The 16,875-nt window shown below is 34.5% G+C and overlaps 1 protein-coding gene and 1 long non-coding RNA gene across 8 annotated transcripts in view; one reads left to right on the forward strand and one right to left on the reverse strand.

Moving 5' to 3' along the window:
- Positions 1-10,537, forward strand: part of px (MAP7 domain-containg protein plexus) — a 184,558-nt gene extending 174,021 nt beyond the window's left edge. For 6 of the 7 annotated variants that reach the window (XM_073954950.1, XM_073954953.1, XM_073954956.1 and 3 more), the window contains one exon: positions 4-3,395. In XM_073954950.1, coding sequence (XP_073811051.1) covers positions 4-2,339 — 2,336 coding nt within the window. In that variant the 3' untranslated portion in view covers positions 2,340-3,395. Of the gene's footprint in view, positions 1-3; positions 3,396-8,824 lie in introns of those variants that run through there. The other variant, XM_073954951.1, reaches the window with a different exon arrangement.
- LOC141386458 (uncharacterized) lies at positions 2,372-8,947 on the reverse strand. The gene is made up of 2 exons (XR_012408384.1): positions 8,844-8,947; positions 2,372-8,777 (listed from the first exon to the last, which is right to left on the reverse strand). It is a non-coding gene; the product is annotated as an uncharacterized lncRNA (long non-coding RNA).
- Positions 10,538-16,875: the final 6,338 nt, after the last annotated feature.

Here is a 16,875-nt window from a genome sequence, read left to right on the forward strand (position 1 = left end):
CAGGTGCCTTCTTGAATCCTGCCAGTCTGCCTTATAGCGAACAAATGTATTTGGATCAACGTTTTCAATTGTTAAGGGCAGCCGGTGCCCATCCCGGTGCTCATCCCCATGCCGCCTTATATCCTCCATTGGCTTCACCCTATGCCTCACATCTGTACTCCATGATACCAGGTGCTGCCCTTGGCCTGCCTAGTCTACATGAACGCATCAAACTGGAGGAGGAGCATAGGGCCAGAGCCTTGGCACGTGAAGAGGAGCGAGAACGTGAGTTACGGGAACGGGAAAAGGAACGTGAATTGCGGGAACAACGAGAACGTGAGCAGCGTGAAAAAGAACAAAGGGAACGTGAACAACGCGAAAAGGAACAGCGAGAAAAAGAACAAAAAGAAAAGGAGGCCCGTGAAAGGGAAATGCGTGAAAAGGAAAGGGAGGCCCGTGAAAGGGAGAGGCAACAACAACAGTTACTCTCGGCCTCACATCACTATTCGAACCCTCTGTACAATCCCCTTAGTCGTAACCTTTTGGGTTCCATGATACCCCACTTGAATTTGGGTCTACGTGCTCCACCCGCAGGCTTGCATGGACTTTCGGGTATTTCTCCTTATCATGCTGCTGCCGCCAACCAAAGACAAAGTCCCCACGGAGCTATGGGTATACCGGGTTTGGGTTTGCCCGGTCTCACCTCTATGCAACATGCAAATCTACCCCATCACCTGCAACAGGCGGCTCTGGGACTTAGTCCAGCTGGCTTAGGACATCCTGGATTTTCGGCAGCTGCCTTGGGGCTGGCCCACCACAGCATGAATTTGACACACCCGCATATGTCGCCTCATCATCCAGCCATTACATCTAGCCACCAACTGCCACCCCATTCCACATCCTCGGTGCTAACCTCAACCGCAGGTTCGGGATCAGGCTCTCCACATGGCAGTCTTAGCCTGGTTAGTTCCTCTGCTGCAATGCCAATGAGAGTATCGGAATCCAATTGTGTTACCTCCTTGGCACCCACACTACAGTCCACGGGTAGCATTGCCCAACCCACCTCATCTTTGTCCTCAGCCTCGGGTCATATGTCCTCCATGTATTATTCTCATCATCCTAGCCATTTGGCGGCCATGCATGCAGCTGCGGCCGCCAGTTTGCCCACAAGTCAGTCACCGCATTCATTGCCACCGCTGCCTTTGGGTACGGCGGGACTAAACCCATCGGCGTTTAGTGCTGCCTCCCTGGCGGCAGGTGGGAAATTGACACCCTCATCAGGAGCACCAGTATCTTCCACACAGGCACAAAATGGCAGCCAAAAGAGTGGTGTGCCCCAACAAAGTCCCCATGCCATGCGCCATCAAATAGCCAATATGGTGCCACAGGCAACGGCGATGGATAAACCCAATAATCCAGGCATTGCTGCATCTACTCACGAACCAACCACTCTCGATCTGACTGGATCCAATTCGAATTCCAGTAATCATGCTCCATCCACTGTCAGTAACACAGAATCAATAAGGGCTGGACAGTTGGCCAATAACGAAGCCAATGGACTGGAAACAACGGCGGGTAGCAATGACAATGCCAAGGAACAAGAAGAAGGAGGCACCAATAAACCACCAACAACAACGACTACAACGTCATCATCAGCCGTCTCTGGAACCGCCGATATGCATTTAAGTGATAAAAAATCCTCACAATCACCCAGTACAACAACCAACAATAAGGAAAGCGATGCAGAGGGGGCAAACAACAATGATATGATGCGACGTCATAGTCCTGGAACAGGACAACAAGGTAAACAACAACAACAACAACCACAGCAATTTACAGCAACACAAATGGCGGGTCCACAATCTGCAACAACAACCACAAATTTGACAGAAATCTCTTCCCCCAACCAGCCAGCTTCTCCAATGCACATGGAAAGTGGCAAAAACTCTTCTAAATTACCAACTCCTCCCAGTACCACTACTACGACAAATATGACCAATAAGGCAATGGACCAGCAACAACAACAATTGTCACCTCCAAAGCCTGGCACTCCCATAAGTTCTATGGCAAATGTTGCACCTCCTCCTCCAACTTCATCTCGAACCAACCAAACATTGGCAAATCAATCGCCTGAAGTGGTCTCCACAACTGGTGTTACCTCAACCACCAGCGGCACAACCTCACCACCTGTGGTGAGTAGCAGTACCAATGTTGTTGGCTCTTCGCCACAAACAAATTTCATAGATGAGGCTGCTGTTACCAGTGCAACATCATCATCTAGCAATAATAACAACAGCAACAACACCAATAATAATGCCGCCACCACCTCAGCAGTTCAGGCTGAGGTGAGTAGTAGGTGATTGGTGGATGGATGGAATGGGATTGAGTGATGATTGTATGTAAAAAAAAGTCACACACACACAGATATAGATAGTCCCCCGCTAATAGTCACTTGAAAGATCTTTTCAAAAATATACATACATTTGAAATGTGTATATAAAGGTGGGAAAACTCAATGCCTTTGCAAATCCGGGGAATTTGGTTTGATCATCATCCATCTACATATCAAAAAATATACTTATATACATACATACATATACATATTATCATTATTATTATTTTTATTAATATAATTTTAAAATCAATTAAGTTTTAGTTTTGTATTTATACGGGTTTTGAGACGAGTCACACAAAATACACACAAGCGCCGAAGAACTACCACAATTTCTTGTGTCCTTAAAGCTTTACTTTTTTCATATCCCATAACCAAAAGAAACAAAAAAAACGCAAACTACATCTCCTCTCCTATAACCTCCCCCCATTCTACCACCACTACTCTTCTAAAGATAATTGAAATATAAAAAATAAAAAAAAAATATTTTCTTTAGGTTTTTTCTTTTGTAACTTTCAGTCATTTTTAAGAGGTTTTTCAATTTCTTTTTATTTTGTTTTGTTATAATTTTTTATTATTATTCATTTCTGTTTCTCTTAATATAAATATGTAACTATTAAAGTAATTTTGTATAATGTTTTTAATAATGGATAATAAATAATTAATAATAAAACCAATTTGCTTATAATAAAACAGACGCATGTTCAACATACATTATTTTATTTAAAATCAACCAACACACACACCCCACACATGTTACATACATACATAAACGTATTTTGATTTTGTTCTATTATTATTTTTTGTAATAAGCTGTATAAGAAAAAGAATTTTTAAAACGTCTATTTTAATTTTTAAGTTTATCTCTCTGTTTGATGATTTCTCTTTTATTCTCTTCTTTATTACTATAATTACTTTTACTGCTTACTACAACAACAAGAACTACTACTATAACTATTATTATTAATATTATAATTATTATTTTGTAAAACAATAAATACCAATTATATGTAGCCAGAGAAAATGTTTTTGTTTTTTTTTTCTTTCTTTTGTTGTTATACTTTTTTTATTTTTTTAAGGTTATGATCAAATGGATTTGTTGGTGAAATGTCATGTTCTTCTTCCCTTTGGAAATGGTGTCTGTTGCAAAACAAATCGAACAATCCTTTGAAAGAAATTGTAATAAAATATTTTTTTTTAAATGTTAATATTTGCAGGTTATATAGTGTAGCTAGAGAAAATTGTTGTTCGGCGACCCATATTGAAATTATACGTAGAAACTTTTTCCCATTGCCGTCGAATTTCTGAAATGAAGTTATCCGGAAGAAATTGACACACGGTTTCCCAAAAGGTCCAAATTACCAAATGCAGAAAATGTGCAATTTGTTAGGGGTATATTATTATATAAATATTATATTTAGGTATTTCATATGTTCAGTGACCCATAGTGGAATTTTGCGATGAAGATTTTCTCCATTGACACCAAATCCCTAACTAGAAGTTTTGCGGAAGATATTGACCTCAGTCGAAAACCTTACAAAATTAAAGAATATTTTCCACACCTTTAGTGGAATTTTCTGAAGAAGGTTTACTCTTTTTGTCAATATTATACCGATATATATTATAGATACAACTTTAGTTTATTCGGTGACCTATAATGAAATTTGTTGAAGAAGATTTTCTCCATTGAGACTAATCCGCTAAATAGAAGTTTTGTAGAAGATATCGACTCAATTCGAAAACTCATTAAAATCACAAAATTAATATTTTTCTTTATTAGGTACCAAAATTTTCACCAGTATTGTCTGATTGTATAGCTACAGCTGTTATTTGTTCGGTGACCCATAGTGAAATTTTTGAAGAAGATTTCCATCGTTGAGACCAACCCGCTAAATAAAAGTTTTGTGGAAAATATTGATAAAATTTAATATTTTTCTTTATTATATGCCAACACCTTTGCCACAATTACGTGGATATATATTATATATACAGTTTCAGCTTGTTCGATGACCTATAGTGAAATTTTCTGGAGAATATTTTCTGCGTTGAGACCAGTATCATAAATTGAAGTTTTCTGGAAGATATTGACTGAATTCGGAATCTCAATATATTTAAGAGGTTTCTTTAATATATTTCTTTCTACCAAATTTTTGGCCACTATTTTGTGGATGTATATTATAGATACAGCTTTAGTTTGTTCGGTGACCAATAGTGAAATTTTCCGAAGAAGATTTTCTCCATTGAGACCAATCCGCTAAATAGTAGTTTTATAGAAAATATCGACTCTATACGAAAACTCATTAAAATCACAAATTTAATATTTTTCTTTATTACGTACCAGTATTGTCCGGTTGTATATTATAGCTTCAGCTGTTATTTGTTCGGTGACCCATAGTGAAATTTTCTGAAGAAGATTTCCTCCGTTGAGACCAACCCGCTAAATAAAAGTTTTGTGGAAAATATAGACACAATTAGAAAAATAATAAAAATAATCAAATTTAATATTTTTCTTTATTATATGCCAACACCTTTGCCACAATTATGTGGATAAATATTATAGATACAGTTTCAGTTTGTTCGTTGACCTATAGTGAAATTTTCTGAAGAATATTTTCTGCATTGAGACCAATATCCTAAAGTGAAGTTTTGTGGAAGATATTGATTGAATTCGGAATCTCAATAAACTCACCAAATTTAAGAGTTTTCTTTAATATATTTCTTTCTACCAAATTTTTGGCCACTATTTTCTGGATGTATATTATAGATACAGTTTCAGTTTGTTCGATGACCAATAGTGAAATTTTCCGAAGAAGATTTTCTCCAATGAGACCAATCCGCTAAATAGTAGTTTTATGGAAGATATTGCCTCAATTCGAAAACTCATTAAAATTACAAATTTAATATTTTTCTTTATTACGTACCAGTATTGTCCGGTTGTATATTATAGCTTCAGCTGTTATTTGTTCGGTGACCCATAGTGAAATTTTCTGAAGAAGATTTCCTCCGTTGAGACCAACCCGCTAAATAAAAGTTTTGTGGAAAATATAGACACAATTAGAAAAATAATAAAAATAATCAAATTTAATATTTTTCTTTATTATATGCCAACACCTTTGCCACAATTATGTGGATATATATTATAGATACAGTTTCAGTTTGTTCGTTGACCTATAGTGAAATTTTCTGAAGAATATTTTCTGCATTGAGACCAATATCCTAAAGTGAAGTTTTGTGGAAGATATTGATTGAATTCGGAATCTCAAACTCACGAAATTTAAGAGTTTTATTTAATATATTTCTTTCTACAAAATTTTTGGCCACTATTTTCTGAATGTATATTATAGATACAGCTTTAGTTTGTTCGGTCACCAATAGTGAAATTTTCTGAAGAAGATTTCCTCCGTTGAGACCAACTTGCTAAATAAAAGTTTTGTGGGAAATATGGACACAATTAGAAAAATAATAAAAATAATCAAATTTAATATTTTTCTTTATTATATGCCAACACCTTTTTCACAATTATGTGGATATATATTATAGATACAGTTTCAGTTTGTTCGATGACCTATAGTGAAATTTTCTAAAGAATATTTTCTGCATTGAGACCAATATCCTAAATTGAAGTTTTGTGGAAGATATTGACTGAATTCGGAATCTCAATTAACTCACAAAATTTAAGAGTTTTCTTTAATATATTTCTTTCTACCAAATTGTTGGCCACTATTTTCTGGATGTATATTATAGATACAGCTTTAGTTTGTTCGGTGACTAATAGTGAAATTTTCCGAAGAAGATTTTCTCCATTGAGACCAATCCGCTAAATAGTAGTTTTATGGAAGATATTTCCTCAATTCGAAAAGTCATTAAAATCACAAATTTAATATTTTTCTTTATTACGTACCAACATTTTCGCCAGTATTGTCTGGTTGTATATCATAGATGCAGCTGTTATTTGTTCGGTGACCCCTAGTGAAATTTTCTGACGAAGATTTCCTCCGTTGAGACCAAACCGCTAAATAAAAGTTCTGTGGAAAATATAGACACAATTAGAAAAAAAAATAATAAAAATAATCAAATTTAATAATTTTCTTTCTTATATGCCAACATCTTTGCCACAATTATGTGGATATATATTATAAATACAGTTTCAGTTTGTTCGATGACCTATAGTGAAATTTTCTAAAGAATATTTTCTGCATTGAGACCAATGTCCTAAAGTGAAGTTTTGTGGAAGATATTGATTGAATTACGAATCTCAATAAACTCACAAAATTTAAGAGTTTTCTTTAATATATTTCTTTCTACCAAATTGTTGGCCACTATTTTCTGGATGTATATTATAGATACAGCTTTAGTTTGTTCGGTGACCAATAGTGAAATTTTCCGAAGAAGATTTTCACCATTAAGACCAATCCGCTAAATAGTAGTTTTATGGAAGATATTGACACAATTCGAAAACTCATTAAAATCGCAAATTTAATATTTTTCTTTATTACGTAACAAAATTTTCACCAGTATTGTCTGGTTGTTTATTATAGATACAGCGGTTATTTGTTCGGTGGCCCATAGTGAATTTTTCTGAAGAAGATTTCCTCCGTTGAGACCAACCCGCTAAATAAAAGTTTTGTCGAAAATATAAACACAATTAGAAAAATAATAAAAATAATCAAATTTAATATTTTTCTTTATTATATGCCAACATCTTTGCCACAATTATGTGGATATATATTATATATACAGTTTCTGTTTGTTCGGTGACCTATAGTGAAATTTTCTGAAGAATATTTTCTGCAGTGAGACCAATCCGCTAAATAGTAGTTTTATGGAAGATATTGATTGAATTCGGAATCTCAATAAACTCACAAAATTTAAGAGTTTTCTTTAATATATTTCTTTCTACCAAATTTTTGGCCACTATTTTCTGGATGTATATTATAGATACAGCTTTAGTTTGTTCGGTGACCAATAGTGAAATTTTCTGAACAAGCTTTTCTCCATTGAGTTCAATGTCCTAAATTGATGTCTTGTGGAAGATATTGATACAATTCGAAAAGTCGTTGAAATAACTAACTTTAATATTTCTCTCTATGATATACCAACATTTTTGCCACTTTTATCTGGTTATATGTTATAGATACAGATTTAGTTTCTTCGGTGACTTATAGCCAAATTTGATGGAGAAAATGTTCTTCTTTGACACCAGTTACCTAAAATGAAGTTTTGTGGAAATTTTTTGTATGATTCGGAAACATTAAAAAATGACTAAATTAAACAAAATAAAGAATTGTTCTGTTTATGTGTCCAAACTGGTAGGGCCTATAACTTAGCAAATATAATATTTAGAGACTTGTTTTGTTCGGAGGCCTATGGTAAAATTTGATAAGGAAGATTTTCTCCTTTGACACCAGAAGGATAAATTGAAGGATTGATGCAATTGGGAAACTTAAAAAAATGTAAATTTACTAAATATTTTTTATAGTCCCACACTTTTAGTACATTTCTCTGCATATATATTGAATATACAGGATTAGTTTGTTCGGTAACCCATAGTCAAATTTTATATAACAGCATTTCTCCTTTGACACTGGTCACATTAAATGAAGTTTTGTGGAGCATTATTGCTCTATTTGGAAATATTTAAAAATGACCAAATTTAACAAAATAAAGAAATTTCCAACCCAACATTGTTCTAAATTTTGGCGGGATGTGTGAACAGTAGCAGTTAACTTTTTAAGTTAACATCAGAGCCAACAAGTAGGGTGCTCCTTTCATAGGTTAGCCTTGGTGGATGTTTAACCCACCTTGAGGTAGTTCTTGCATGTGGACAGGTACACAATATAACTTTAAGCGAGTGCCAGTTGTGACTGACTAAACTTCTCCAGATTCCACCAGTAGCCAGGATATAGGTTTTTGTGGTCTCTGGCCTTTTAGCTTATTAGTGCCTTCACAGAGTTCTTTGGTGGAGTGTCAGTTGTGACTGACTAAACTTCTCCAGGGACAGGATATGGGTTTTTGTGGTCTCTGGCCTTTTAGCTTATCATTGCCTTCACAGAGTTCTTTGGTATTACTTTTGCCTGATTGAAAGCCCTGTTTTTGTTTGACTTAGTGGAGGTGTTCTAAGATATGGGATAATGTGGATGACTCCAGAGTGTTTGGGAACTGTGTTAAATGATTTTGGGAAACACAAAGGTTTCTGTTTAATCGTGATGCTGTTAAAAAGTGTTTTGGTTGTTGTCAACCAAATGGATTTTTGTCTGTGTTTTTAATCGTGATGATGGTGACTGGGAATATTTGTGTGTTTTTAAACAGCCGTGTTGTTGATTGTGAAGCATTCTTGTCGTTTGGGTTCATAAAATCGACTGTAGATCATTGGAAGTTTTCTGCTCCACCACCTGTAAAACATAACCTTAAATTAATTACAAAAATTATTTGTTTTTTTTTTTTCTCTTACAGAGACGGAAACAAAGCATACCTCACTGCATAATGCGTTAAGTGTTAGTTTTGCAGCTGCCGCCGCCGCATCATCCTCCAATAACAGCAGCAACAACAATACCAATACAACAACACAAGATGAAGTGTCTACAAATAATCAAACATCACCGGCTGTTACAGGGTCAGCAGCAGCTACTGGACCTGTTGGAACCGGAACATCATCATCAGCCTTATGACATCATCTTTTCAAGAATCTAAACAATTAGCAGCAGCAATAGTAAGAGATGAAATGATGGTGGTAAAGAAGAAGAAGAAAAAGAATAATGAAAATTTCCCATGAAAGAGGGAAATGCAATAAGGAGGCTGAAATACACAAATCACCCAAATCATAACATGTGGTATATTTTGATCCATGCTATTTTATGATGTTCACAATGGAAAATTGAAATGGGAAAAAGAATAGAACTCATAAATTTAAGTGACAATTTAAATGACGCGTTTCTGGGCTGTTTTCTGTTTAACCTCACAACTTTAAGGGAGCCCAATGTTTTCTTTTTACTATTTTTGAAATGTGGACTGCTTTCTGTATAACCTCACAGAACTAAGGGAATCTAAATAATGTTATTTTCTTATTTTTGAGATGTGCATTTTTTGCATTTAAAATAATTTCAAAATGGTCCACGTCTTGGCACTGACCCAAATCTAAAATGAGGCGATAATGCCACGATTGAAGGTTTTTGAAAGTTTCTGATTTCCAGTGTGTAGATCCCATTATTCCCTTATCTTTTATGGCAAAATAAATCCTCTTTCAAATTTGAAGTTATTTAATAGATAATATTGAGTTTTCTGAGACGTTTGTAATGTTATTCAATATCTAGCCATTCCGGAGCGTAAGTCAGATTACTCAATTGACCTTTTTGTTTAGTTGTGGAAAAATATCCATCCCCTTGAAATTTGAGGTTATGTGTCCAATTTGAGGTTATGTGATAGACGTGTTACCATGAATTTTTTTGTCATACATGGATCAAAATATGGGTGATTTTCTTTACAACAACCTAAAAACGAATTGAAAACAGACTTAAAAAATTAAATTTAAATGAAAAAATGTAAAACAAATAATATTATTATTTTTTATATTTTTCTTAATTTCTATAAATAATTTATTAAAAAAAGAAAAACAAAAATACATATAAATATTAATGTTTAATTATAAATAAATACAAATAGAGATTATGCCATAAACGTAAATGTGTTTAAGCACTTTGAACTACTTATATATAAATAAATAAAACTTATTGTAAAAATAAATAAAATAAAATTAGGTTAAATAAATTCAATGTGATTTTAATGAAAAACAAAAACAAAATATTCAAAATAAAAATAACAAAAAATATTATGAATTGAAAAACAAATATTTTTTTCTTCTATATATTGCAAAAACCCAAACAAAAAATAAAAAAAATATTCAAAATAAATACCAAAAAGAGATTTTCAGTGGACACATTTTAATATTTAGAAATTATTTGCATAGTATGAAAACCAAAAAAACGAAAAGAAAACACAAAACTATTTTGAAAATCTTGAGCCATCTGTGATAAAACTTAAGAACAAAAAACAAAACAACAACCAACACAAACGAAAAGAAAAAGACAAAAATGAAAAAGTAAAAAAAACACTCATTCAAAATTAAAATTCCACAAAAAAACAACTTCGAATAGTAGACCATAGAAAAAGAGGGAAGCGGTGCTTCATAATTTGAATCTGAAAGTACCATATTCGATTTTTTTTAAATTTGTACCGCCTTCCCTCTCCCAACAACCAACCAGAGTTTAAGTTCAAAGCCAAACAAAAGTAACCACTTCACCACTAACCACTTTAAGTTTGTTGCTAATTATGTAAAGAAAACTTAACAATAAATGTGTAATTTAGTCCGTTTTATATATGTAGATATATATACACAAACATACATAATAAATATACAAACTTAGATAATAAACTTAATTATTTGCCACATTATTTTTTTGATTTTTTCAACAATTCCTCAGTTTAATTCCTCAAAGCTACTTTCATTTTGAATTAACCCAAAAAAAAACTAAAACCACAAATAATTCCTCCTCTTCTCTAGAATGCAAATAATAGTTAATAAGCTAAATCATCTGCCAATAATATCACAAGAACAACAACCACAACAATTGGTAATTTAAATTAATCAAACAAAAAACGAAATATAACGGAAATTATTTCAAAACCTAACTCCAAAGAAAAAAATAGATAACCACCAAAATATGGACAAATTTAAATAAAAAAACGCATGTCAGTCAATCTCTTTCCTCATCAATCAATCAAACTCAAACACACACAAGCCACAAAACTCTCCAAAAAAATCAATTAATGTCATAATCAGCTGTTTTGCTATATAAACAACAACAAAAATGTAAAATAACAAAAAAAAAACATGTGAAATACAAATGAAAAACTTAAAAAAAAACTTTTGATTTTATGAAATCAATTTGAAAATAAATTTCAAGAAAAAAAAACGATCGTGTGTTGGGTTTTCTGAGTGTAAGAAACAGGGAACGGCAATCAATTTTTGTTCTCAATAAAATACGTGTTTTAGTTATAAATAAATCAATCAACAACAAAAATATAACGGGAATTATTTCAAAGCCTTACTCGCAAAGAGATCTTCGAGAGACAACAGAAGACATCCTAAGGTCTTCTGAAGGCAACATCAGATATCTTGAGGTCAGTCTCTCAAAGACGAAGGGCAGGGCGTTCTATATCTGCAACGCAGTAACCTTCAAGACTGGAAGGGCAAAAGTCGGAGAGGAGGAAGATGCCCAACCACCTAGCCGGGAGAAAAATCTACCGAGCGAAGACACAGAGGGAGACGAACCCATCAGCGCCTCCCAAGAAAACCGTCTACTGGACGACCAATGATTGAGGTCATCCAGATCAACCTCCATCGGAGCGAAACGGCAACTCATGCGCTGATGGAGAAAATTAACAAAGGTAATATACATATAGGTCTAATCCAGGAACCTTGGACAGTGAAGAACAAGGTCTCTGGATTGAACCATATAAATTATCAACTTTTCTACGCTAGCACAGTTACCCGTATTATAGTCCATACAATTTATGCTTTCTTTTCTCTCCAGAGTTGTCATTGTCGGACGTCACGGTATTGAAGCAAGGGAATGGTAATATATACCTAGCGTCTATATACCTACCTTTCGACTCCCCGACATTACCACCTACGTCGGAATTGTAGCAGCTGGTGAGGAAAATCAAGCAAAGTGGTAACGAAGTACTAGTAGGTAGCGATGCTAACTCACACCACATTTCGTGAGGTAGTACTAACACTAACAAAAGGGGTCAAGCCCTTCTAGATTAATTGAATACTAACGACCTAATAACTCTTAACGTACACAGAAAAAAAATTGTAGCCATTTGATAAAGAAATTCAAAGATTCAACCAAAAATTTATCGATTTTCCGGCAATAAAAAAAATTGTCATATTGACAAAATTCGATAAAATTTTGTGATCACAAAGTAAAAATACATGTTGATAAAATAAAATTGTAATATTGATTAAAATATTTATCGATTTTTTTTATTTTGAACTGATAAAACATTTCACATATTGACAAAAATATTTATCAAAATATTCCACATTTTGCTTGATAAAAACAAAATATTTTTTTGATTAAAAAATTGTTGAATGCATTTTTTCCAATCAATAAAAAATATTCATATTTACAATTATTTTGTTGTTTTTTTGTTAAATACAAACCCAAACGCCACAAAAAAAGATACACACATTTATAAATGGTGGTGGTTTTTTAATATTTGAAATGCAAAGAACAAAAGCAACACCAGACGCATAGGTACATAAAAAATAATAGATGAGAGAAAGAAAAACGGAATGGAATAATTAATAACAGAGGTACATAATTATTTAGTGCCACACATTAATTTTAATATAAGAAAACAAATAAATCACTTTTAAATATAAAATACAGGGAACATCATTAAACGTTGGGAAATAAAACACGTTCTTCTGCCACATCGAAAATCATCAGCGGAAAATGGGTATCTGTAATGTGAGAAATAGTACATCCATATATATTTCAAATATATAAAATGTTTTGATGTTATTACCAATATCACATGCGGTTGCTTCTTTGTCCAATAAAATATTCTTATTGCCCTTTTTCATATTCATGAATTCAATTATAAAATGTATTGGCCATTTAATTTACTTGAAAAGCACCTTTACTTTAAGAAAACACACAAACACAGATTTATGCACTACCGATCCACATACCACGACTGCTTTAAAGGAACTGCCAAAATAAACCAAACTGATGGTTAAAAAATGTTATCTGCCTTCCTAAACCACTAAGCAGAAAAAAACATGAGAACTCGTACCGTTTTTTTCTTTCCCTCTTCGTTTGTTAGGTTCATAAAAATCAGCAACAAAAAACAGTAACAAACTTACATACAACCCCAGCACAAATAAATAAACAAGCCAAATGCCACACAAACGCTCCATCCCTTCATGCCGCCAAAATTCCATGACCATGCTTTGAAATATACATAGCAACGACACTCACATCTCAAGAAAAAAAACACAGCACATTGTTGTAGCGCTCTCTTTATGCCCAAAAAATGTTGTTTCTCTCGCTCTTGAGAGCGAGAACATGCGACAAACCTTGAAAACCATTTTAACTACAGAAATTTATTAATAACCATAAACAAATTTCAATAAATTATTTGTTTGAAATCGTTTATTGATCGCTTTTTAGTAACATTTTCATGTTTGATAAACATTTTCCCTATATATTCGTAATATTTTATCGCCATTCGACAAAAATATGGTGATAAAGCTTTTAATCAAAATTTTCTGGGTGGCTTTTTTTCTGTGTAGGAAATAAACCTACATTTTTTAACAAATTAGGGAGGAAGTACTAGATATAACAATATGTTCAGAAAACCTAATAAACGAGGTACATGACTGGAGGGTCTCAGATGACCACTCCTTCTCTGACCACAGGTATATTAGGTTCAAAATATCAAGGCCACCGCCAAACCCGATAACATTTCGTAACAAATCCAAAACAAACTGGACCAAGTTTGCAATTAAATTAAGGTACAGACTAGGGCAAGGAGAAGATGAGGAATGCCTAAGTAAAGAGGACATTGATGAAATGGGAAGGAAGATGGAAACAAGCGAGGAAACCTTAGGCCTTCTGATGAGAACACACTGCCCTTCGAGCACTGCTTCCCAAACAGTGCTTTCGACGGAAAAATGTCCACACATCAGAAGAAGTACCAAAAATAGACAACTCTATGGTTAAGAAAGCCATAATGAGCTTCTCACCAAACAAAGCAGCAGGAACTGACCAGATCTTCCCGGCCTTACTTCAATAGGAAGTGGACTACATATCAATAGGAAGTGGACTACGCGTGCTTAAAATTTGCATATACCCCCATAGCCTGGCAGGAGGCACGGTTGGTTTTTATACCCATACCAGGTAAGGCAAGTTACGCAGTACCAAAATCGTATCGCCCGATAAGTTTAACATCTTTTTTACATGATCAATAGCAAAATCCCCAACGACATGTTGAAATATAAACAACATGCATACGTAAAAGGTAGATCAGTGGAAACGGCATTACATGAGGTACCACATAGAGAGGACCTTAGACGAATGTCGTGTAGACAGAACGCTGAGGAACTGGATAAACGACATGCTAAGGAACAGATGGATAAGCTGCGCGCTACATGACGTAACAAGAAGAGACAAAGTGGGGCAGGGAACGCCAGAGGGTGGGATTTTATCGCCGCTTCTGTGGGTCACTACCATAAATAGTCTACTAAGGTCCTCGGGGGAGCCTGTAACCCCTAGAGGACGCGTCCCCAGGTGGCGGATAGGGGAATGCTTCCCAGATATGGGTGGTAAGAGGGAAATCAAATACCTCTCGCGGACCAACAGGTAGCGGTGTCTGTTTCCACAGTGGGCGGCTGCAAACAGCGTCTGTACTCTAAGAAGAGCGGCTGAAACGAGGACGGAAAACTTACAACCCATCAGAAGATAAGGGGAAATCACTGATGTATTATCCCTTGAAAACCATATTATAATGAATGCAGAAACAAACATATGGCCCTCAATCTCCGGTAACTCGAGGGTGCTAAGAATCCCCGGAGGTAAAACTAAAAAGACGCTTAACATTGGTACTTGGAATGTTAGAAGCCTTTATGAGTCAGGCAAATTAAGCAACACAATATCTGAAATGGAAAGACTGAATATAGATATCCTAGGTGTTTGCGAAACCTGGTGGCCGAATGTTTCGGAATTCGTATCCCATGGTGCCAAAATCTTCTTCTCTGGAAATTCGAACAAGAATCATAGGAATGGTGTTGGGATTATCATTAGAGGGAACATTTCCAAAAGCGAGGTAGGATTTTTTCCAAAGTCAGATAGGACCATGATGATCAAAATAAAAGCAAGGCCGCTCAACATCAATATAATTCAAGTATATGCTCCCACATCAGACAGAAGCAATGAAGAAGTAGAAATGTTTTATGAGGAAATAGAAAGTCTTGTTAAACTTACAAAACCCCATGATATAAATATCATCCAAGGTGATTTTAATGCAAAAGTAGGGAGAGGTGAAGTAACTGGTGTTACAGGACGATATGGATTGGGCGAAAAAAATGAAAGAGGTGAACGACTCATTCAATTCTGTCAAGAATTCAACATGAAGATAGCAAATACACTTTTCACTCTACCGCCAAGAAAGCTCTACACTTGGAAATCTCCACAAGACAGAATTGGCAACATCATTAGAAACCAAATTGACTTCATTCTTATCAACAGGCGACACTGCTCATCAATAAGGAAGGCCACAACATATCCGAGTGCTGATGTACCATCTGATCATAACCTTTTAATGGCAAAGATACGCATAAAACTAAAAACTCATACTAAAAAGGCACAAAGTAAAAAACTTGACTTAGGAAAACTTCAAAACCAAACACTAAAATCGGATGTATGTACAAGAATAAATACAGAGCTGAATAATGTCGACAGCGAAGATATAGAAAATATATGGAATAATGTAAAGAATACTATAAACTCAATAGCCAGTAACACCCTAGGCAATTTTATAAAACCAAAGACCAAAAATTGGATGACTCAAGAAATCCTGCAGCTAATGGATGAAAGAAGAGCATTTAAAAATAAAGATTACGAAAAGTACTGGGAACTAAATAGAGAAATTCAAAGGGAGATACGTAACGCAAAAAATAATCACCTAAATACTCAATGTCAGGAAATTGAAAGACTTATGAGCCTACATGACGATTTCAACCTGCATAAGAAATTGAAAGAAGCATCTGGACAATATAGGAATACAAATCCATCTATCCTTTTCAATAACAACAATGAACCGGTCTTTGAAATTGCAGAAAAGAAACATATCTGGAAAGAATATATCCAAACACTATTTAAGGATGATAACAGATCAAGCTACGTTAACAATGCACCAGATTATATGACAGGAAACAGCATCACAAATAATGAAGTAGAATCAGCAATAAAATCCCTTCGAGATGGAAAAGCTACAGGGCCTGATGAAATTCCAGTTGAATTATTAAAAATGCTAAATAACAGCAACATTGAGCTACTGACAAAACTGTTTAACTACATCTACGATACTGGTATATACCCACAGGATTGGCTAAAATCCACCTTTATAACAATACCAAAAAAACCCCATGCCAAAAAATGCAATGACTATCGGCTCATTAGTTGAATGAGTCACGCTCTTAAAATTTTTCTTAAAATTATCCAGAAGAGAATATATGAGACATGTGAAAAGGAAATGGGAGGAACTCAATTTGGTTTTAAGGAAGGAAAGGGAACCCGTGAGGCTTTATTCTGCATACAAATACTCGTTCAAAAATGTAGAAGTGTCCACAAAGACGTATTTTTATGCTTTATAGATTACGAAAAAGCATTCGACACTGTGCAGCATGATAAGCTCATGGAAATTCTCACAGCAAT

This window comes from Musca autumnalis, unplaced genomic scaffold, assembly GCF_047663935.1.
Source record: "Musca autumnalis isolate F117 unplaced genomic scaffold, ASM4766393v1 scaffold_5, whole genome shotgun sequence".
Classification (NCBI taxonomy): Eukaryota; Metazoa; Arthropoda; class Insecta; order Diptera; family Muscidae; genus Musca; species Musca autumnalis.